At 34.1% G+C, this 24177-nt stretch overlaps 3 protein-coding genes across 4 annotated transcripts; 1 reads left to right on the top strand and 2 right to left on the bottom strand.

Annotated features, from left to right (window-relative positions):
* Positions 1 to 60: 60 nt before the first annotated feature.
* On the bottom strand, positions 61 to 4011 carry LOC140978545 (uncharacterized). Of its 2 annotated transcripts, none has more exons than XM_073443682.1 (5): positions 3773 to 4011; positions 1253 to 1379; positions 998 to 1087; positions 813 to 911; positions 61 to 434 (listed from the first exon to the last, which is right to left on the bottom strand). In XM_073443682.1, the coding sequence occupies exons 1-5, from the start codon at positions 3838 to 3840 to the stop codon at positions 333 to 335; spliced, it is 486 nt and encodes a 161-aa protein (XP_073299783.1). In that variant the 5' UTR covers positions 3841 to 4011; the 3' UTR covers positions 61 to 332. The 2 variants fall into 2 exon arrangements, with proteins under 2 accessions (XP_073299783.1, XP_073299784.1); XM_073443683.1 differs by having other exon boundaries at positions 69 to 434; positions 1265 to 1379; positions 3773 to 4009.
* A 14488-nt stretch (positions 4012 to 18499) lies between these two features.
* LOC140978539 (1-aminocyclopropane-1-carboxylate oxidase homolog 1-like) lies at positions 18500 to 20509 on the top strand. The gene is made up of 3 exons (XM_073443677.1): positions 18500 to 19288; positions 19583 to 19907; positions 20192 to 20509. The coding sequence occupies exons 1-3, from the start codon at positions 18654 to 18656 to the stop codon at positions 20438 to 20440; spliced, it is 1209 nt and encodes a 402-aa protein (XP_073299778.1). The 5' UTR covers positions 18500 to 18653; the 3' UTR covers positions 20441 to 20509.
* A 40-nt stretch (positions 20510 to 20549) lies between these two features.
* LOC140978540 (electron transfer flavoprotein subunit beta, mitochondrial) lies at positions 20550 to 24177 on the bottom strand. Its single transcript, XM_073443678.1, has 5 exons — positions 23929 to 24177; positions 23560 to 23844; positions 22131 to 22211; positions 21439 to 21533; positions 20550 to 20987 (listed from the first exon to the last, which is right to left on the bottom strand). The coding sequence occupies exons 1-5, from the start codon at positions 23995 to 23997 to the stop codon at positions 20762 to 20764; spliced, it is 756 nt and encodes a 251-aa protein (XP_073299779.1). The 5' UTR covers positions 23998 to 24177; the 3' UTR covers positions 20550 to 20761.

Here is a 24177-nt window from a genome sequence, read left to right as displayed (position 1 = left end):
AAGTTTGTAAAATTAAGTTTTAACAATGTTGTTGCCAGCATTATTTTTCTTAAATCTTCAAAAATCATGTAAAACCCCGATAATCACAAGTGGGACTTGAATGAATGCTCACTCAAATTCGATCTTCCATTTTCAACCTCGCAACAGGCATGGATGCAATCCAATGATGGACAGTGTATTGAAAAGAAGAATTGCAAGGTTCCATGTATATGAAAACCTTTTAACCAATAGTTGGGCTGGATCATATTGAAACACACATTTGTTAACTAACTACAGTACTTCATTCCAATCCCGACTCGGTTTTTCTTTTATCCGATGAAATAATTTCACATTCAAGCTGCCTTCGCTTTCGGGGCTTTTTTCTTCTGTTGCTTCCTCAAAATTGTATTCTTCATTCCCTGGAAGAAAAGCAATGCGCCAAGAAATGCCACACACTGCCAATAAAAGGTAAATCAAGTCACCCGAGCTAGAGATCATAAATAACACAGAATATTTACAAAGTGATCGTGTAGGACGTGTGATCTTTCCGTATAGTTAAATCCATGAGCTGATTCTAGACGAATTGATCTATTTTTTCTCATCTGGGCATGGGAACCCACCTTAATGTGACAGATTAAGGACAGTTGGGGCATAAAGCCATCAGAGGAGAGATCGGACTATTTCTTTCTTCTTCTTCTTTTTTTTTTTAATAGAAATTGTCATTTTTCTAGAACTACATTTCCCAGACAAATTCCTTGATTCATCCTAAAAGAACCAGTCTGATACAAAATTATCTGGTTTTTTTTAAAAGGGTACGATGGTAACAACATTACCTGGAGGAACTCGTACAAAAGTACGAAAAATTTTGGCTCACCAATATCATAGTTGTAAAAGTCATACAAGATGGGAGTCGTCAAAATCAAGTAGAATATCTGCATCATCGATAAGAAAGCAAGTAAACGATGGTAACAATGAAACTCATTCAAATCAAAGTTAAGGTAGGATCAGAAGATCTCACCAAAAGAAAAGCGCCAAAACTGCTGCCTAGTACAAATAAAAGACCTCCAAACCCCTTCAAAAAAACAGAGGTAGCAACAAAAGTCCTAGCCTGCAAAACGTACATAACCATAATCAACATAGACAGAATGATGGCAGAACAATAGTTTCTTTTATTCTTTTGCTTTAAATGATGGCAGAACAATAGTTTCTTTTATTCTTTTCCTTTTTTTTAAAGCAACAATATATAAAGGAATGGATTGTGGATCAAGAATACCAGAGGCTTTACATCAAAGTATAAATTGTTTTTCCCGATTTTTCCATCGATGAACTCCTTGACAAGCCCAAGCTTTGGAGCCCATTCTTTTGCTGCAGGTCCACCGTCCTTTCCAAATTCGTCAAACCTAAAAAATGCAAGCCACATTGGTAGAAAGCAACATAATAAAAGGTGCACACAAACTGGAACTTATGAGGATTTACGTCATGCACAACATATAAAAAATACCAAAAACTAAAGGCTGTAAATGTTTGAAAATCTTATCGAATGAAACATAATTAGCCTATAAGGAAAAATCTAAGATATAATTCTAGCATTCTGATTCCAAAAGTCACAATTTAGCATTTGCTAGACAAGCCATTTCCTGTGTTCTTGTTACATCCCAAATCCCTTGTTTTGCCAGTCTACATACTTTGACATTGCCTGGAAACCATGCTTAACACTGACGTCAGCAGCAAAAAGAACATTTTCTATGACTTGGCTTTTTCAGGATTCTACTGTGCTACCATTGGTTTCCCACCTTTTATTCACAAGTTTCTTAACAATTTTTTCATGTAAAACAAATTCATTAGTAGATGGTTTGGCAAAAAACACCAACTCAAATGAACAAACAAAAGTAAATAAATAGTAAAGTTTGATCATTCTATTTAATGACTCCTCAGGAACACCACTGCCTTCAATTTACACTAAGCCAAAATTTCTGAAAAGATTGAGTCCATCCAGTTGTTCCCATTTCTTCAACAAATGCTAATTCCTAAATCCACTAAAGTTTCATAGCACTTCAATTGTAAACACTTTCATATAAATATTTGGAATATGATGTCAAGTTTGATCAGTGAAACAAGAGTCCAAATTATATTCCATTCCTCGAAAGGAGAAGGTGTGGGAGTACTTCAAAACATAACATCCATGGAACTTCAGCAGGAATGGATAACTCCAATCTATAACAAGAGAAGTGTTATCTAACAAAGAGAATACTAAACTATAAGTTGCAAGAATTTTCAGTGCACACAATAACCGTGGTTTTATCAATGATTAAATAAGCATGCAAATAAATAGGTTACATGATTCTATAAGGGCATCTCCAAGCATGGACCCAAAATATGGGTTCATTTTTGTCACATCTACCGCCATATCAAAAAATAAAAAACAACTATTTTTAAAACTCTTCGTCCACAATCATAAACCCCAAAAAAACAACTTTTGTTGGACCCCATTATCCAATCACACCTCCCTTCCCACACTCATTTAAAAAACGAACCATGTTCTTAGTTTTGAACGTGGTTCATTTTTTGAACCATAATGGTAGTGGGTTCAATTTATTGGGTTAAAAAATAAACCCACGTGATTAAAGCTCCCATTGGAGGTGCTCTAAGGGTTGCAATGAAGAAAAACACAAGGAATTTTTGTTGCGAGATGCAACTTGTCTCCAATCCCTGTGGTATATAAGTGAATATGTCACTAAAACCACCACCACATTTTACCAAAATTTCCAACCCAGTAAGAACCAATGCCTTCAGCAAAAAGCATAACTATTTCTGTTTTTGGAAGATATTACCTTTTTGATTCTTTGTAAAGAAATGAGGAATTCAACAGGAATCCAGACACGAGGCCCGAAATGAACTTTGAGACGAAACCGTGTGGCAATTTCATCCATCAATTCCTTTAACCACTGTGCATTGGCTTCTATAGTGAAGTCAGACTTGTTATAGCATTTTAGTCATTTAGTGGTTATTCAGCAGCCTAAATATGGCGCCAGGAAGACGGATTCGTGAAAAACTACATAATACCTTAAAAACCAAGCTGAACAATTATTGAGAAAGAAAAGGTACATAGCGTTAAAATAACTACATATTCAAAGAGCTCCCGCATCTATAGATCTGGAACCGATATGAGGTGGGCACTGGGCAGGGGCTATCCTCGACACTCCACATGTCTTAAGATCGTAATAACTTTAACTAAATGCATAACTTCTTTCTAAAAACAACTTTCTTCACTTCTTCCTTCCCCTTTTTCCCAATTAAGATAAAGACAATCTACATGAATCCTCTGAAGTAAAACCACAATCCCCGTTGCCCAAAAGAAAAATTAAGGAAACGCATAGCTAATCAAGAAGCAAGATAAGCAACTAGCGAACGTTTCAAACATGGCACCTCAGCACTCTCCAAAAACACAAAATACATTTAAAAGTCGCGCCTTTTCCAATCCTTCGCACTACTTACAATCTACCAATATGAAAATAAATAGCAGGACAATCTCCTTGCAACACAGCACATTCCAAGAAAGAACTAAATCAAGAAAGCTGTAATATTTTTAATCCTCTCACATTCAAAAGTTATTTTTAAAGAAAAAAACCTAAACAAAAGATTTAGATATGAAACCACGCGTAAAGTCTCCACACAGAGCATCAATCACATAAATATGCATTGAATAAGCATACATGCCTATACATACAACAGATCTGATTAACAAACAGAGGAAAAAACAAACGAAAGAATCGGAAAAAGAGAACTGGGTTACATTTGCCATGCAGATAAGATGAAGATTGAAGCAAATAGCACTCTTCCAAGAAATGAAAAGAAACCCATGTTCCTCGCTGCCCTTTGCTCTTCAAATACCCTCTCGCTATGCGGATGACGAAGGAAATGTTCCGCACTAGGAATCGTGAAAAATAAAATTGAGTTCAAAGGAAAACGAATCGGAAAAAAATTATTGGATGTACTATTTGAGTAGGCGGCCGGGGGAGTTGGTGAGATGCGATTTTCCACAAGTGTAAAATCTAAAATAATTCATTTGTGTTCGTAGGGCATCCACAATACTCGGTTATAAATTTGTAACGGGTATTACATTTTTTTTTAATTTAATCAAGCGAGCGTGTGCGTGCATTGCACGCGCGTGTGAGATAAACCTGCAGCGTGACCTTTACTTTTTGAGTGGGTCTCATATGAGACCGTCTCACGGATCTTAATATGTGATACGGGTCAACCCTACCCATATTCACAACAAAAAGTAATATTCTTAGCATAAAAAGTAATACTTTTTCATGGATGACCCAAATAAGAGATCCGTCTCACAAATACGACCCGTGAGACCGTCTCACACAAGTTTTTACCTCACTTTTTTTTGTTTTTTAATAGTTTTAAATTATATTTAATTATGATATAAATAATTAAATATATATAGGATATGAACTGTGCACAACTTTCACTATTTTCCAAACCTTTGAATATTGTTTTGTGTTAAATTAATTTTATTCATTCGTTATAAATTTTTTAATTTTAATAATTTTATTTTTTTACAAATTTGTCATTTAAAAATAAGCATTATAAACTCCTTAATTTTATATTTGAATAAAAATATAATACCAAACAATAGATGAAATTAATTAAAGTGATGGAATGATTTTATTTAAATGAAAATAAAATATTAATTAAAGTAACAATGAGACCCATAAATATTTGGTTGGTGTGATATTTGATTGTGAAATATGAGATATTTGAGTAATGAAATATTTGATTGATGATGTGGAGTACGAGACCCACCAATATTTGATGGAAATGCCTGGATGGCCGTATATTGTAAATCTAAATGAAATGAATTAAATAGAGCCTTTACAAAACAATTCCTAGCATTTATTGTTTTCTAGACTGAGGTTGCTTTTAGTTGATTTGATTGGATATGAAATAGTATTGAATAAATAATAATATAATAATATGTTTCATTAAATTTTTTTTATATAAAATATGGTAAATTGAGAATGTGTCATTTCTCAATAATTAATTAGTATAAATAGAAGAAAAATATATAGCGTAATACTGTAATTTTTTTATTAATTATTGTATTGAGGTGAAATTATTAATTTATGATTTGAAATATCGATACATAAAATTGCGATTATACATTTGATTAAAATGGTCAAATCTCATTCATCCACTCAAACATACGTGAGTCGTGAATTATGATAAGTTTGAGATGATCACTGATAACCTCCAATTTTCTCCTTAATTTGTTGTTTTTCCTCATGCACAACATGAATCATGTGAGAATATGTCCTCAAATACTCCATATTGTTATAGTATTTGTGGACAAAATCTTCAATTTTATGTCTTCCTTGACCAATTATTGTGCAAGAATGTGAGCAAAGATAGTCACACAATTGGAACATGCCGCATGTGCATTTCATCATATTCAAGTGAACCCCATATTTTCCAAAAACACCTTGGGTGGACGAGCATTGAACCTGATATCTTATTCTCCCAAGTATAATGCATAATATAGCTCCTAGAAATCTTCTTATTTTTGTCGATTCTCCTCAATATGTTGGGGCAGATGTCAACGGCGTCGTATTTCTCCATTCCATCCTTCTTCTGTTGCATTCTCTTCATTAGTTTATTTCATATTCATTCCATCATTGTGATGATTGGCTTGTTTCTTGCTTCCAAGATATAACTGTTGAATGACTAACTCACAAAGATTTCTCACCACCACATCACTCAAACAATCTATTTTGAAGTGACTTCTGGCACAATGCTCTGCTGGAATTTGTTTAACCATTCACTAGTTGGTCTCATAAATAGGATTAATCATCTTAGGATCTGCCTCAGCAATAAGCTTCATATATATAATTCTCAAAATCAGTACATCCAGCCTTCCAAAACAAATGTTTCAACTCCATTCCCCTATGCATATTTATTCTTGAAGTTTTGGTACATGTGCCGCGATTGTGCTCTGAATTGGGTACAAGAACTTTTAATGTCTCAACAATCTATCATCTCTCAAACCTCATATATCATCCAACAACTCTATAAAGAACTATGTGTTAAAGTAGATGCCCTGTAAGCCAACTGTTGGCTGGAGAATTTATTGAATCAAGTGTAATAAACAATCTTTATTTTAATATAATTTACTTTTTAATGGTTTCGTTATACTTTATCTGTATACCCATGCAAGCAGCATATATAAAGTCTTTGATTATGCTTTAATACAAATGAATCGTAATTCGATGTTGAAACTCATTTGTAAACACTGCATATTCTAAATTCGTTCCTAGTCGATTCAGCCGCCTAAAACAGGGATAAAGGTCGCTCGAGCTCGAAACTAGCATCTGTGATGTTGTGTACTGCGTTTCTTGGTAAGGGCATAAAGATGTCCAAACATGCAGATGGGTAGTCATATGATGATTATACCGAACAACCCTCCCTCGGACTTCCCAAGTGGTTATCATTCATCGAGAGGATAAGTCCGTGGTTATGATTGTACACCATTAGTCCTTACGACCCGGGACAACACCGAGGCTCTATATGCTAGGACTGTGCTTTGACTCGTTTACCGGCTCCAAGATAGTCATCAGGTGGCGAGGTTGGGTACAGTTGCGACACATATAGGAGCCAGTGTATTGTAGTCGGGGATTCACCGCTCACCTGCGGGTGTGGATATCATATGTGATCTGATGAAATAATAGTGCGTGGAATCTCTGGTCAGAGTATGAGATGTAGGTCGTAGAAGGAGTTCTCCAATAGTACATGCGATGCCACTATTATATGTGTCACCTAGTTATCGAATTGATATGCAACCCTCGATGAACCAATGGTTGCAGATTCGATCGGGATATATGAGATGAAGGGACCGTACTGTACGTTAATCATAATCGACTGGTTCTTGTAGGCACTATCAGCGATACCTAGGGGATCATGGGGCGATGCTACTAGACGCTCTTACCATGATCCGATGGGTGCAATTAGAAATGAGTTCTGACATTCTTGATCAAGGTGTTGATGAAAAGAATGGGGCTAACTAGGGTAAGCCCGAATAAGAATAAGTGTTATTCTGAATCACAAAGAGTTGTGAACCCACGGCTAGCTGTATCCCTGAACCATTGAGGGTCACACAAGTACTGGATCATTTATTCCCGTTGAGAGAATAAATTCAAGTAGTTGAATTTATATATTATAGTAAATTCAAGGAGTTGAATTTATGATAATTAAATTTTGAGAAAATAAATTCAAGGAGTTGAATTTATAAAACTTGAGAATTTAATTTATTAAACTCAAAAGTTGAGTTTATTGAATATTAAATTTTGGAGGTAATAAAATTCAAGGAGTTGAATTTATAATAAATTCAAATGTTGAATTTATAATGGATTTAATTTAATAAATTCAAATGTTGAATTTATAAATGATTTAAATTAAATGTAATGGGTGTATGTATTATGGGCTTGTAAGAGTACAAGACCAACATACAAATTATTAAGGTTTTTAATTGAACTTTAAAAGATTAATTAATTAATTAAACTAGTTGGACTAGAATAATTAATTGATTAAGCTCATTAAGTAATTAATTTATTAATGGACCCTAAGCTTATATATATGTGTATTAGGCTTAGGGTTGATAAGAATTTATTCATAATTTTTCTAAAAACCTCTCCTCTCCTCTCCTCTCAAAAGAATTTCGACCACCTTGAAGTAAATAGTTTGAGCCGTCTCTCAAATATTTTCTCCTACGCAAAATCTCTTCCATATTTTCTAGTGCAAATTGGAAGAGGAATAAATCATCTAGTTGTGGACCTGATTAGAAGGAAACAAGCTTTTGAAGAAAGTTCGTAGGGATTTCATCAAGAACTATCTCCGCTAAACCCGGAATAGTTGGAGCCATGTGATTAATTCACCTAAGGTATGAAATTCCAACGCCCTATGAATGTTTATGATAAAACCATACGAGTGCCCAAATATAAACATATTTTGATTGTCAAAATAAAATAAAATTTTAAACTTCCGCTGCGTTTGGGCACATAGAAAACCGAGATCCAACACTATGTCCAATTCTCTCTATTTTTTACCTATATTATTGCCAAAACAATGAGAGAGATGTTATCATTGTCATCTCTTCCAATAGCCACTAAAAGTTGCCCTCCATGAACTATCTTTAGGAAACACCTATACGTACAGTCCTATAATAGGCCTATATGATGTTAAATGCAAGCCTTCGCGCCTTGCAAGTTGTGATACAATTAACCTATCAAATGTAGGTGGTTCCACATCTTTCTTCCTATTAACCATTAATTTACTGCTCGGATTGAATCTGAATAATGTGTCCAAGTAATCCCACAATAATTTACATTGTACATTGTCCAACCCTCTAATGTTTTTTCATGGCATTCTTATTTACTTTCAAAACCTTCCAATAGCCAACCTCGACCCCCACATTATCTAACTATCAAATTGCTAAATTAATCAATCTTTGTGACATGATTATTTCTATCAAAGTTTTCAATTTTTTTGCCCAAATATTTATAGTGTTCAAACTTGTTTTCCTGAGCTCTACATTCCAAAGAAATGACAAAGCAATACAACAAATTTACCTCGACAAACTTAAGATGTGGCGAAGTAAAACAGCGAATATACTTATACAATCGATATAAGTTGTGAAGTCATATATATTAATTATTTCGTTATTTTACAACACAAATGAAGTAAAAGACCTAGTTTACTTCAGCAGCGTAATTGATGAATTCGTATGTCATCATTCACTTCGGTAATTTACGAAATAAATTAAGTAAAAGACTACATATTATTTTGGGATCGGATCAATTTCAAACCGGTTGGGACTTCGTGGACCGGACAAAGACTTCGTTTTTTTATAAACTACAACTTCGGTTTTAATGCAACATTTTTATTTGATGTGCGTCTACTTCAGTATTTATCGATCTATCACTTCGTTTAATTTCTAAAGTATATTAGAGAAATTTTACTAGTGCTGGAGTTATGAGGTGACAGACCATGTGTATCACCCCAAATAATAGATAGGTATTTTTTAAAACAAAATTTAGTGATATAGTTATGCTAAACAATATAAGTTTAATTTTGGTAATAATTTAAAAACTCATATCATGCAAAAAAAAAAGTTTTTGATAACATCATATAATTAATAAAGAGTTCTTCTAGAAGTATCATTAACAATTAGGTTAAGTGAATATTTAATTTTGGGCTTGTGCTTGAATATCACCCAAAATATATTTAAATTGAATAATAAACCCTATTATTCACATTAAACTTTCTTTCACGCATTCAAAACAAAGAGAAGATCAAAACCCAAGAATCTTTAGTCTCAAAGTCTTCCAATCCCTCCTACGTAGTCACATAATCGTCCACTTTTGATTTATCAATTAAGGTTAGTTATATTCTATGCTTGTACTGTTAGTTTGTCGTTTTATTCAATAAAATATCATAATTTGAGGATATGATGAGCAAATTAGACGTTTGTGATTTGGATTCGGTATAAGACATAGTCAATTGATGATTTTAGATAACTTCAAACCTATGAGTAGGTCTCTTGTGAGACGGTCTCACGAATCTTTAGCTGTGAGACGGGTCAAACCAACCGATATTCACAATAAAAAATAATATTCTTAGCATAAAAAGTAATACTTTTTCTGGATGACCCAAATAAGAGATCCGTCTCACAAAATACGACTCGTGAGACCGTCTCACACAAGTTTTTGCCCAAACATGTTGACGTCGGTTTAGCAAAATAGTAAATTTGTGATTTGTCTAATTATATGCATAGGTTTGAATATAATAATTCAAAAGATTGTTTACAGTAGGAATAATGACTTAATTTTATGAGTAATTGTGGTTTTGAATCGAAAATCCTTCTTTGACTTCCTTAAGGAATCGGTGGAAAGAATTCTATATAAATTTATTTAATAAACCATTAATAGTATTCTTCTGAAAAAGTTAATTTAAATATTTCTTTGAACTCTAATATTTAATATTATGTCTATATATATTATGCTTATATTATATTAATTATTTGAAGGTAGCTATATATTATTGAAAGGAAATGATCGGGGCTTAGGTACAATAAAAATGTGTCAATAAACATAGTTTCAATATACGGTGGGATATGACGGTTATCTAATGAAAAATAACTTTGGTTTTGTAGATCTTGATAATCCCCGAGATTTCTGAGTAAGTTATCAGAATTAAGCTAAAGACTTCAGGTGCGTACATTCTTGTTCCGATATTATTTCGCAAAAGCTTCACAATAATGAATTTGGATGCATATCGTTGTTATCGATGCTTTATTGTTCCTTATTTGTTGGAATTTTGTATTTGGTTATGTTCTGGTGATATTCTGGATGATATGTATGTCATGTGAGCCACCTCTTGGTTCTTGCGGGTCAAAGTGTTGCATGTGGGATACATGTAAGCCACCTATTGTTTCCCTATGATCAAATTACTGCATGACGGGGTACCATTGTAGATGTATGTGAGCCACTTCTTGGTTCCTGCGGGTCAAAGTGCTGCATGTGGGGAAGCATGTGAGTCATCTCTTGTTTCCCTGCATGACTGAAATTCTGATCTGGATTATGTTATTCTTGCATTCTGTCATCCTAGCGACATGTGTATTTATTATTTATTTTTGTGAAAGCTTTTGTCATTATCTTTGAGATCGAATTAGTGACTGGATACATGAGTGTACTGAATAATTTTGGTTTCAGGTAATAATCTAACTGAGGAAGACGAATATGTAGAATATATAGAAGAGATAATTGAGGATGATGATGACATGGAAGATGCTTCGTAGACTTTGGAGACTTGAATTCTTTCATTTGAGTTCTTTTACGATTGTGGATTATTTACTTTCATATATTTTGGCTAGTTCTTTGGAAGATTAATTTATTTACTCATTGATATGATTGGGGATTGACTCATTTTTTTCTTTTAATAAATAAATTATGATTTTTTTTAAAATTTTTAGGCCTTATGTTGATTATATGGGTTATTGATATTTTAAATAAGGCTTGATCTCTACAAATAGTGCGTGAGTTTGGGTGTGCGAAATCAAAATACGGTCCTTACATTTTGGTATCAGAGTCATAGGTTAAGTATTAAGTAATGACTAAGATAAAGCTATTAGTGGCGATCTAGGACTGAGTTTTTTGTTTATGTATACTTGGTTATTGATTGTTCACCTTTAAATTTATGTAGGATAATAAGATTTTATATTGCGTTCACGTAATTATTTATGTATGCAAAACGTTTAAAAATATGTGTAAGCTACAAGGTAGTGTGAGCTATCATTTTGCATATGTTATTCATGTTACATTTGTAGACATTAGTTGGATTCCTTGTTTCATGGTTTGAGTCAAAGAATCTTGGTATCTATTTGTTCACATTCATCAACACATATGAGAGCCACATAAATATTATAGATCTCACATATAAGGATAAATATGAATCATTGGAGATATACTACGGGTGGTGTATTGTTTCTAAATTTTTTATGATTTTTGTGAAATTTAAAAGTTTAGAGGTATTTAATCTAGATTTTTATATACTCCGTAAAAGTTTAGTGGTATTCAAAGTAAATATTTTTAGAGTTTAAAAAAGTCATGTGGTATTCAAACATGACTTTTAAAAATTATACAAAACTATAGAAATATTCAAAATATCAATATATTTTTAATAACTACAAAGGATTCTATTAAAGGTAAGAATTAAAACATAAGATAACAACTATAATAGATCAATAATATTTACGTTGTTGAAAAATTATTTAAAAATGTGTTAAATATTTGTGTTAAAAATGTGAATGTTGAATGTTGAAAATTAGGTAAAATTAGATGTTGAATATTGAAAATTAGTGTGTGATGATGTAGGTAATGATGTATTTTATTTTTGGATTATTTGTAAAAATTTTCTATAAATAGATCTCTCATTTGTGAAGAAAATCACAATTGAGTTGAGAGAAAAATATTATAAAGTGTGTAGTGTGATAATTTTGAGAGTTTGAGATTTTTACTTTTTACCGTAAATTTTTACTTTTTCACAACACATTATCAGCACGAAGCTCTAAAAGTCCTCCATATTTTTCCAAGCTCCGAACAGAAGAAAAAGGTAACAAAAGTAATAATATTTATTTTACTGTTATTTATTTATTGTTTATATATGTAATATATAATATAATGTTATTGTTAGAAATAATAAAAATAATTTTTTCAAAAACTTGTTATAAATCCTGGGAGGATGTTAAGACGACATCCCACACTCCCGGTAAGGGATACGACAAGTATAAAAGCCTATAAGGTTTTTTAAACAAAATAACTTATGACACCTAATTATAATAATGTGATATGATATACATAATTATTTAAATATGACTAATATTATATACACCATATTATTACCATAAAATTATACAAATACATACATTTATTTTCTTATACACCAACGGTAATAAACGGTAACAAAACGGCTAGTTTTTGCTCTATAAATACAATCTCACAAATACATTCAATCACTCCAACTTTCTCTTCTTCTCTAAAAATTATTCTTCATCAAATTTTCGAAGAAAAAAAGAAGATGGCTTTCACGAGGTTATTTTTAATTATTTTGGTTATCATACTCACCAGTCTTGTATTTATCGGAGAATATCCTCCTCGTGTGTTTTCTTTATTTTTACGAATACTTGTACTTGTTGTTTATCCATTACTTTGTATTGCAATATTCATTAACTAATAAAATGCATCGTAATTTTTAGTACCACCATGGCAAACTTGGCAAAGCTCGAATTCATCGCTCTTGATATTACTGGGAAAAACTATATGCCATGGACTCTTGATGTAGAAATGCATCTTGAGTCATTGGGTCTAAGCGAGACCATTAAAGAAAATGGTATATCTTCATCACAAGAAAAAGCAAAAGCTATAATATTTTTACGACGACACCTTGATGAAGGTTTAAAATGTGAATATCTCATCGAAAAAGATCCCATGGCTCTGTGGAAAGGATTAAAAGAGAGATTTGAACATATAAGGGAAGTTATACTTCCGACCGCCCGTGATGAATGGAATATGTTAAGATTCCAAGACTTTAAAAAAGTCAGTGATTACAATTCAGCGATGTATAGAATAATCTCGCAGTTAAAATTTTGTGGACATGAGGTTACAGAATCGGAAATGCTTGAAAAAACATTTTCCACGTTTCACGCATCAAATATAACACTACAGCAACAATATAGAGTGCGTGGATTTGCGAGATATTCTGAACTCATCGCCTGTCTTCTTGTGGCGGAAAAGAACAACGAGCTATTAATGAGAAATCATCAGTCCCGACCCACTGGATCAACAGCATTTCCAGAAGTAAATGCTGTAAGTAAAAATGAATTTAAACCTGGAAACCAAAATCAAATTCAAAGACAAGGTTTTGGTCGAGGTCGAGGTCGAGGTCGAGGTCGTGGACGTGGACGTGGACGAGGAAGTGGTCGTGGTCGTGGACGCGGCCGTGGTTTTGAAAATAATCGAGATAGTTATTTCTATAACTCATCTCAAAATAACGTCCCAAACCATCCACAGAAAAGGCATCAAGAAAACATGAGTGTTAATGAAAATCACTCGAAAAGATTTGAAAGTTCTTGTTTCAGATGCGGCACTCCAGGACATTGGTCTCGTATTTGTCGAGCCCCTGAGCATCTTTGCAAACTTTATAAAGAATCGATAAAGGGGAAAGAAAAGGAGACCAACTTCACTGAGCGAAGTGACCGTTTGAGTGATTCAACTCATTTTGATGCTGCTGATTTTATGAATGATTTCTCTGGAAATGATCAATATGTTGGTGGGATAGAAATGAACAATATTGATGCTGCAGATTTTCTCAATGATTTCTCTGAAAATGAACAATATAGTGGTAGAATATAAATGTACAATAATTTATTTTTCATGTATTTATATGATAATGTTTTATTGTACAATTATGATATGTGTTATATTTAAATATGTATTGTCATTAATTTTTTTTCATTGCATATTTTTTGAAGTTCAAATATGGAAAATGCTATGAGCAAAGCTGAAGTTTGCATACCCGATAGTGGTACAACGCACACTATCCTCCGAGATAAAAGATATTTCTTGGAACTAAAACCAACAAAAACAACGGTGAATACAATATCAGGTCCTGTAGACTTGATTAAAGGATGTGGTAAAGCACAATTTTTGTTACCTAATGGTACAAAATTTTTGATCAATGATGCTTTATATTCACCACAATCGAAAAGAAATTTGTTGAGTTTTAATGATATATATTCCCATGGGTATGATACTCAAACAATGAATGAAGGGAATGAGAAATATATGTGTCTTACCACATATAAATCAGGAAAGAAATATGTGATTGAAAAACTACCAATGCTCCCTACTGGATTGCATTATACACATATACGTCCCATTGAATCAAACATGGTAATTGATAATTCTTCAATATTAACCAATTGGCATGATCGATTAGGACATCCTGGTTCAACAATGATGCGAAGAATTATAGAAAATACACATGGTCATCCATTGAAAGACCAGAAGATCTTTCAGAATAATAAGTTTCAATGTAAAGCATGTTCTCTTGGAAAACTTATTATAAGACCATCACCAGCCAAAATCCAAACTGAATCACCAATGTTTCTTGAACGTATTCAGGGTGATATTTGTGGACCAATCCATCCACCATGTGGACCATTCAGATACTTTATGGTATTGATTGATGCCTCCAGCAGATGGTCACATGTATGTTTATTGTCAACTCGAAATGTTGCATTTGCAAGATTACTTGCTCAAATAATAAAATTGAGGAATCAATTTCCCGATTATACAATCAAGAAAATTAGACTTGATAATGCTGGTGAATTTACTTCCCAGACTTTCAATGATTATTGTATGTCTATGGGAATCATTGTTGAGCATCCTGTTGCTCATGTACATACTCAAAATGGATTGGCTGAATCATTGATTAAACGTCTGCAAATGATTGCTAGACCAATGATTATGAAAACAAAGCTCCCTATTTCTATATGGGGACATGCAATTTTACATGCTGCTTCATTAATTCGCATCAGACCAAGTGCATATCATAAATACTCCCCATTGCAGCTTGCATTTGGTAAAGAACCAGACATTTCTCATCTGAGAATTTTTGGATGTATGGTGTATGTGCCTATTGCACCACCTCAACGAAAGAAAATGGGACCTCAAAGAAAGATTGGAATTTATATTGGTTATGATAGTCCATCGATCATTCGATATCTTGAACCACAGACAGGCGACGTGTTCACAGCACGTTTTGCTGATTGTCATTTTAATGAGGAAATCTTCCCAATGTTAGGGGGAGAACAGAAACATACCGAAAAAGAAATTACATGGTATGTATCATCATTGTTACATCTGGATCCAAGAACAAAACAATGTGAAAAAGATGTACAGCAAATTGTGCACTTGCAAAGAATAGCAAATCAAATACCAGATGCATTTGCAGACACAAAAGGGGTAACTAAATCATATATACATGCTGCAAATGCCCCTGCTCGAATTGAAATTCCGAAGAAACAAATTGAAGATAGTCATGATGTCATTAAACGCCTGAAGCGTGGAAGGCCAGTTGGTTCCAAGGATAAAAATCCTCGAAAAAGAAAATTCATAGAGAAACACAATGATCACAAAATAGAGAATGATGTTCCTGAAGAAACACATAATGATCACAAAATAGAGAATGATGTTCCTGAAGAAACACATGATGATGAAAATGTTTTGTCAGAACCACAAACTGACGAGAATCATGAAATCTCTATCAATTATATTAATACTGGAAAAATATGGAACCGAAAAGATATAGAAGAAATTGATGATATATTTTCTTATAATGTGGCAATCGACATCATAAATGATAATGAAGATCATGAACCAAAATCTTTTGGTGAATGTAAAAATCGGCAGGATTGGATAAAATGGAAAGATGCCATCCAGGTTGAATTGGATTCGCTAAATAAACGTAATGTTTTTGGACCTATAGTCCTTACACCTGAAGGTGTAAAACCTGTTGGATACAAATGGGTTTTTATTCGAAAGCGAAATGAGAAAAATGAAATAGTAAGATATAAAGCTCGACTTGTTGCACAAGGTTTTTCTCAAAGGCCTGGAATTGATTATGAAGAAACGTATTCTCCTGTGATGGATGCAATTACGTTTCGGTATTTGATTAGCTTGGCAGTATCTGAAAATTTAGAAATGCGTCTTATGGATGTTGTTACAGCCTACTTATATGGATCACTTGATAGTAATATATATATGAAAATCCCTGAAGGATTTAAGATGCCTGAAGCACAAAGTTCAAAACCCAGAGAATGTTATTCTGTGAAATTACTAAGATCATTATATGGGTTGAAGCAATCCGGCAGAATGTGGTATAATAGGCTAAGTGATCACTTGATGAAAAAGGGATATGTAAATAATTCAATATGCCCTTGTGTTTTCATTAAGAAAACAACATCCGGATGCGTAATTATTGCTGTATATGTTGATGATTTAAACATCATTGGAACAAATAAGGAAATTCAAGAAGTTGTGTCATACTTGAAAGAAGAATTTGAAATGAAGGATCTTGGAAAAACCAAGTATTGTCTGGGTTTACAAATTGAACAAAAAGAATGTGGAATATTTGTTCACCAGACAAATTATACAGAAAAGATCCTTAAACGTTTTAATATGGACAAATCAAATCCTTTAAGTACTCCAATGGTTGTTAGATCATTAAACATAGAAAAGGATCCATTCCGTCCATGTGAAGATGATGAAGATATTCTTGGTCCAGAAGTACCATATCTAAGTGCTATCGGTGCCCTTATGTATCTTACAAATTGTACAAGGCCTGATATATCTTTTGCCGTAAATTTATTGGCAAGATTTAGCACATATCCAACAAAGAGACATTGGAACGGAATTAAACATATATTCCGTTATCTACGAGGAACGACAGACTTGGGACTTTTGTATTCAAAAGATGCTAATCCAAGTATAATTGGTTATGCCGATGCTGGATACTTATCTGATCCACACAAAGCACGTTCTCAAACTGGATATGTATTTACTCGTGGAGGCACTGCAATTTCTTGGCGTTCACAGAAACAAACACTTGTAACAACTTCATCAAATCATGCCGAGATTATTGCACTACATGAAGCAAGCCGTGAATGTGTGTGGTTAAAATCAATGACTCAACATATCCAAATCTCATGCGGATTATCATTCGACGAGAAGCCTGTGATACTATATGAAGATAATGCTGCATGTGTTGCTCAAATGAAAGAAGGATACATAAAAAGCGACAGAACTAAACATATTCCTCCTAAGTTCTTCGCATTCACCAAGGAGCTTGAGAAGAATAAATGTATTGATGTTCGTCACATTCAATCAAGTGAAAACTCATCAGATCTCTTCACAAAGGCACTTCCTACGACAATATTCAGAAAGCACATATATAATATTGGGATGCGCAATCTACGAAATTTGTGAAGAATTGTTCGTGTCAACATGAGGGGGAGTTTACGTGACTGCACTCTTTTTCCCTTACTATGGTTTTTATCCCAATGGGTTTTTCCTAGTAAGGTTTTTAACGAGGCAGTATAAAAACACGTAATGTATACAATCATTATGATCATCATCACAAGGGAGAGTGTTGAAAAATTATTTAAAAATGTGTTAAATATTTGTGTTGAAAATGTGAATGTTGAATGTTGAAAATTAGGAAAAATTAGGTGTTGAATATTGAAAATTAGTGTGTGATGATGTAGGTAATGATGTATTTTATTTTTGAATTATTTGTAAAAATTTTCTATAAATAGATCTCTCATTTGTGAAGAAAATCACAATTGAGTTGAGAGAAAAATATTATAAAGTGTGTAGTGTGATAATTTTGAGAGTTTGAGATTTTTACTTTTTACCGTAAATTTTTACTTTTTCACAACATACGTAATTTTTTTATGTTTCGTAATTTTGTTATTTGTTAGTTGTTTTTGTTGTTATTTGATATTTCATAATATTTGTTGTTTATTGTTCGTAATGGGTACCATTTTTAAGGCACTAGTAATTTAATTTGCTTGTTTTTTAAATTTATATTTTTATACTTAATTAATTTCAAATAAAAGTATTAAAATTTTTATAATTGATATTTCAAATTTTAAGAAAATTAATTAATATTTATTTAAAAATTTTAAAAATAAGAATTTATAAAAAAAAATTATTTAGTTGAATTATTAAACCGTTAAACTAATTAAAATCATTTAAAAAATTATAAAAAAATAATACATGTGGCGCAGCTACGCGCCACGTGGAGTGGGATAAGGAGTTGCTCCAATTTAGTGTCTAACACAATTATTTTTGGAAACAAAATTTAACACGTGAGGATATCAATTATGTAAGGCATATCCTGGCCACCTACACAACTATATTATCTTGCAGAATGGGATTCGACTTCTGCAACTTCACTTGCATCAGTTTCAAAATAAGACTTGCTTTACGAGGAGGGGGGGAAATAATTTAAGGAGGAAACAAGCTACCGCTAGACTCTTTTACATTGATCTGATGGCAGGAGGAAAAGATATTTTTTCAGGTGACCAAGAATCAGACAGGATGAAAATGCTGAAATCTTTTGATGAAACCAAAGCTGGTGTCAAAGGCCTGGTAGATTCTGGAACGTTGAAAGTTCCCAAGATTTTTGTCAGGCCATTCGAGGAGCTCGCTCAAGAATATTCTCACAACAGGATCCACGTCCAGGTTCCTGCAATTGATGATCTTGACCAAGTTCAGAAACCCGACAAGCAAAGATTGATGGATCCGGAACAAGATTTAACTTATAAAAAGAACCAAATCAAGGTTCCTGTGATAGATCTCAGCGAAGTTCACAAACCTGACAGGCGAAAACAGGTTGTTGAAGAAGTGAAAATTGCATCAGAAACATGGGGTTTTTTCCAGGTGGTGAATCATGGGATTCCGCTATGTGTTCTTGATGGGATGATAGATGGCGTTCGCGAATTTCATGAACAGGATGTGGAGGAGAAAAGAAAATATTACACGCGGGACAACACGAAAATTGTGAGATTTAACAGTAGTTATGATCTTTTTACAGCAAGAACAGCTAGCTGGAGGGATTCTTTAACCATTTCATTTTCGAACCCTGATCGTCCAATTGTTCCTCAGGAATTGCCCGCTTCTTGCAGGTGTGATCGTTCACTTTTCCAGCGAAATTAAACTAATTTATCATTCCTTGTTCTGCTTAATACTTCCTCATAGTAAAGCATGGATCTAAAGCGATGGGACTCAAGTCACTCAGTGGTTAATCTGATAATCGCGGACCATTTGGTTTAGATTATAATCGAATGTCTTATTACCTATGATGATATCTAATATAACCACAGTCAATTTTAATCTATGGTTGACTTTCATGTTGCACTCTATAGGTTTTGTAGCTTGTAGACAAGAATACATCAACTGGTTTTGCACGTAATTTGCAGGGACTCAGCTATTGAATATTCAAAACATGTAGAAACTTTGGGAAACATTCTTCTTGGACTGCTGTCCGAGGCTCTAGGACTCGAAACGGATCGCTTAAAGAATATGGAATGCTCGAAAGGTCATCGGTTGTGCGGTCATTATTATCCAGCATGCCCTGAGCCAGACCTGACCATTGGAACAGCCAAGCATTCTGATGCTGGGTTTCTCACAATTCTTCTGCAAAACCACATTGTGAGTGGTCTCCAGGTTATGTATGACAGCCAGTGGACTGATATCCAACCTGTTCCAAGTGGTTTGGTCGTAAACATTGGAGATCTTCTCCAGGTAATATCCTATCTCACATTGAATATTAAATGAAAAATGTTGCAATTTCAGTGCACTGTTGGATATCCAATTTTCATTATTGGTCACTTCATTCGGTGCAAATTTTGTGCTACAAGTACTACACGTTAGGTTATTATTCATCAATATACGATCTAAATTGCTATTCCATGGTTTTGAAACAGTCGTCAATTCCAATAATCCGCTAGGCTTGACAAAAAAATTCCTGCGTTTTTTGGTACTTTTTTTTCTACTTTTTTGCTGATTCCTGTGCTAATTTGGCATAGTTGGTATCAAATGGAAGATTCAAAAGCAATGAGCATAGAGCAATTTCCAATGGCATTGGACCGAGAATTTCAGTGGCATGCTTTTTCACTGGACCTGTAAACGGAGCTAAGATGTACGGCCCCATCGACGATCTGATAACTGAAGAAAATCCCCCGATTTACTCACAGATTGTGTTAAATGACTATGTGATGAAGTTCCTGAATACTGCGCTTGACAATTATAGGGCACTCGATTATTATATGATCTGAAGATCCCACAATTGCTTGAGCTGAACTTAAGTTATCTGAAATTATATTATTGACGCTTGCACCTTGTTATATCGATGTTTTCGATCAAAATTTGGCTTTATGTTCTGAGTACTAATAACCATATTTCCTTTTACCACAAAAGAGAGAACATACATCTGGCCTGTATGCCTGTTATTTCCTATGACTTTTTGGCTATGCTCGAATAATACATAAAACCCTAAGAAAAAAACCCCTTTATTGTTTGTCAGACATAGATGAGAAATGCATGTTAGGCGTATACATCTGTTGCCGAAGAGATTGACCGAAATCATGTTAAACTAATCAAATAACACGAGCCTCATTTTTTAACTTGTCCAACAATTCATCTACCGTAGAAAGAATGACCCCTGCCTTTCTTTTTGGGGGTTCTGTTACTTGAACAACTTCCAAGTCAGACTTGATTTCAACATGCAGATCCTGTGGAGTGAATTTCTTGATCACCTTTGATTTTGCTTTCATAATATTTGGAAGAGTAGCATATCTGGGCTGGTTCAATCTCAAGTCAGTGCTGCAGAGACCACAAGATGCAGTAAAAACTAGTTAGTACACTCCAAGAAATGATTGAGATGTACGTGAAATATTGTTTTAAAGAAACATATGCATGAAATTAGGCTCAAGAGCTATAGCATGAGATAAGGATGTAGCTAAAAGTTAATAAATGGTTTTTGCTGCATCTTGTGATCTCCCTAGCACCGACTTGAGATTGAACCAGCCCAGATATACTCCAATTGAGTTGTGCTCCTAATCTTAATTCTGGTTCCAATTTTTAGACTTTCATTCAACACTGTGCAAGTTGCAACAGCTCAAGTTCCATGACATGATGGAGCCAGACTGCCAGACAGGCTCACAAGAGCAATTTTAATGCATTCCCAATGAGAGGGTCGAGCCAATCCACGGGGCAATAAAGAGTGATGAATGGAAAGTTGTAAATATAGAAGAAAAAAGAAAAAGACTTTTACGTGATTACTGCAGGTATATCCAAACATAAAGTCTCCAGGCCACCATCAACTTCCCTGTCCACTGTTACTACTTTATTTTCATCATCGAATACAACCTAACAGAAGCATGAATTTATCGGATTGTCATAAAAAAAGATATTTATGCAAGAAAATAATGATGATGATGATGATGATGATGATGATGATAATAATGTCAATAAATATTTTAAGTCGTTCACGCCTTTTTTTAAGAATTGATGGGCTGAAGAGGCAGATTCTCGGTGACTCATCCCAAGCTTCACCAACTTCTGAATCTAGAGATTGTGTAACAATAGAAAACTTATAGAGGCACTTGAGAAATGACAAGAAATAAAGAAAAGTCTTGAACTTGTGCGAGCAGCCTAATCACACGTAACACATCATTCTATTTTGGAAGTTTGAAAGAGTTTGTTAGGTGATGCAATTGACTTGTCTAATTATTTGAGCTAATCATTCTCAGAAAAAGTGGAAGGATGCACAATAATTGCCAGCAAAAACTTATTAAAGCGTAATTAAAGAATAGACGACAGATCAGAGTAAGAGATTGAAAGAACACATAAATTAAGAACCAGGCTCAAACATAAAATGATAAAGAAATATGCAACCATCATAGCATCATATTATCAATTTTTGACCAATTGATCCAACCAAAAGCTTGTGCAAGTGGTGCTAACCTTAGAGGCAAAAGTCCCTTGTGGCCATTGTAGAAGCCCAGCAAGCATTTGACCGGTCTGGTTGCAGTCATCATCAATCGCCTACAAAAATAAACAGAAGCAATAACCTCAGGTAGAAACGTCTAGGTGAAAAAGTAAAAAATAAGAACAAGAAAATTTGAACCATGTACGACAAACTCAATATTCGATGACAAACTGAAGTACCCAATACTACTCTATTCATTTTATAATATACACATACTACAGATGTTCAGAAACCAAATGACAAATTGAAATGATCCTGATGCTAAAATTATACAGTTTGATGAAACAAAACAGTTGGCATGTCAACAAGGTCCTAAAACATCTTTTTACGAGGTGCTTGATTGTAAATAGAGGTATATTTTTCCACGTCTCTTTTACATGTTTTCTTATCGGCTACTTGCTATCGAGGAGAGAGGCTAGCATGGTTCATGCACAGTACTATAATTTCAAAACATTGAGACTCGTGTCAATCCCAATGCCACTGATGACATGCATCGAAAGAACCATTTCTTGATGAATCTTGCAGTTTCAAATTTTGAAAACAACGAAGTCCTCAGTTATGTGTAATGTTTGCCAAACAAAGATATAATCTTGTACAATTTAGCTTACTCAACCATGACTAATGACCAAGACGAGTTTCTTGAGTACTCACTACTAATAGGGATATTTTTAAGCCTTAATATCCAGTCACCGGGAAAATCTTCTCAGACGTGATAAATCATCTATACAGAACTTCAACAAAATTCAAAAATGACACCGTGAGCATCATGTACTTTCAGAATATTCTGAAATCTTCTATGGCCATCAAATGCTATGGCATTGTGCGTGGAATATCAATGTATGATAAAGCTTCAATCATACTCAAGCTACAACCGAAGTTAACTCGATCTGTCTCCATCGAGTGACCAAAATAAGAAGATGAACTTCTCGTGCAGGGTTTGGCTACAGCTTTAACTCAGTACACAAAGCAATGCAACACAAACTCAGCATGATCAAAATCATCCCCTAATGACTCAATCACAAACTTCCAATTTTTATATCCATAGCATGATCCTATTCAGTTACTCGCCAGGATTCTAACAGAACACAACTCACTTTCTACCAACTGAGATTTCTATTAGCAGATGCATCGCACTTGGCTAATGCACATACTAAAACTTCTCACGAGTGACAAAGACATCAATCCGGTTCTCTCAACCTTCAACATCTTTCAACTTGAACTAACAAATAGAACAAAATTTAGAATTAGTAAAAAAAAAAAAAAAATCATTACAAAAGCAGCCACATAAGTCACTGTATTCAATTGACAAGAATAATGGAATAATTATACAAACTTGCATACGATAGAAAAAGCACAAGTCTTTGAAGTTAAAACTTGAAACGAGAAAAGGAAAGAAAACACCACCTGTTTCCCAAGAAAAAGAAGGCCAGGCTTCTCAATATTTACCAGAGCTCTAAGAATCTTGGCCACGGAAAGCGGGTAAAGCGTTCCAGGGTACTCCACGTGGATAGCCCGGTCGGCACCCATTGCAAGACCGGTTCGAAGGGTGTCAACACATTGGCTCGGGCCGACGCTCACAGCTACCACCTCGGAGGCCCGACCCGACTCCTTAATCCGAAGCGCCTCTTCTAACCCTATCTCGCAAAATGGGTTCATCGACATCTTCACGCTAGACGAGTCCACACCAGTCTGACATGAACGGAAACTCATAAAAAATCGAAGTTAATTTTGTGGGCATAGTTAGAAGCTTTTTCAAGTTATGCGTGTGGTTACCTTGTCGGGTTTGACCCGGATTTTGACGGCATAATCTATTACCCTTTTGATGGCTACCAAGATCTTCATGGTTGCAGTGTGAGAAATGAAATGAAAGAGGCTTCTGTTTCGAGGTGCCGGACTTAGTAGATAAAGAAAAACCTAAAAAAAGAAAAAAGGAAATAGGATTTCATGAAAGAATTTAATTTAATTTTTCGAAAATTGGCAGAGGGATAACAAGAATTACAAGATGGTTATATAAAGTTAAAT

The sequence above is a fragment of the Primulina huaijiensis genome, chromosome 6 (assembly GCF_012295235.1).
Source record: "Primulina huaijiensis isolate GDHJ02 chromosome 6, ASM1229523v2, whole genome shotgun sequence".
Classification (NCBI taxonomy): domain Eukaryota; kingdom Viridiplantae; phylum Streptophyta; class Magnoliopsida; order Lamiales; family Gesneriaceae; genus Primulina; species Primulina huaijiensis.
The sequence above is the reverse complement of the archived record's forward strand: the minus strand, read 5'-3'. Positions and strand labels throughout refer to the sequence as shown.

Coding starts and splice junctions, on each gene's coding strand:
- LOC140978545 (XM_073443682.1), bottom strand. CDS start 3,840: ATGGGTTTCTTTTCATTTCTTGGAAGAGTGCTATTTGCTTCAATCTTC. Junction 1,380..3,772: donor ATCTTATCTGCATGGCAAAT/GTAACCCAGTTC, acceptor TGCATTTTTTAG/GTTTGACGAATTTGGAAAGG. Junction 912..997: donor GTTTTGGCGCTTTTCTTTTG/GTGAGATCTTCT, acceptor TCGATGATGCAG/ATATTCTACTTGATTTTGAC.
- LOC140978539 (XM_073443677.1), top strand. CDS start 18,654: ATGGCAGGAGGAAAAGATATTTTTTCAGGTGACCAAGAATCAGACAGG. Junction 19,289..19,582: donor GAATTGCCCGCTTCTTGCAG/GTGTGATCGTTC, acceptor CGTAATTTGCAG/GGACTCAGCTATTGAATATT. Junction 19,908..20,191: donor ACATTGGAGATCTTCTCCAG/GTAATATCCTAT, acceptor AATTTGGCATAG/TTGGTATCAAATGGAAGATT.
- LOC140978540 (XM_073443678.1), bottom strand. CDS start 23,997: ATGAAGATCTTGGTAGCCATCAAAAGGGTAATAGATTATGCCGTCAAA. Junction 23,845..23,928: donor TCCGGGTCAAACCCGACAAG/GTAACCACACGC, acceptor CGTTCATGTCAG/ACTGGTGTGGACTCGTCTAG. Junction 20,988..21,438: donor GATATACCTGCAGTAATCAC/GTAAAAGTCTTT, acceptor TGGTCTCTGCAG/CACTGACTTGAGATTGAACC.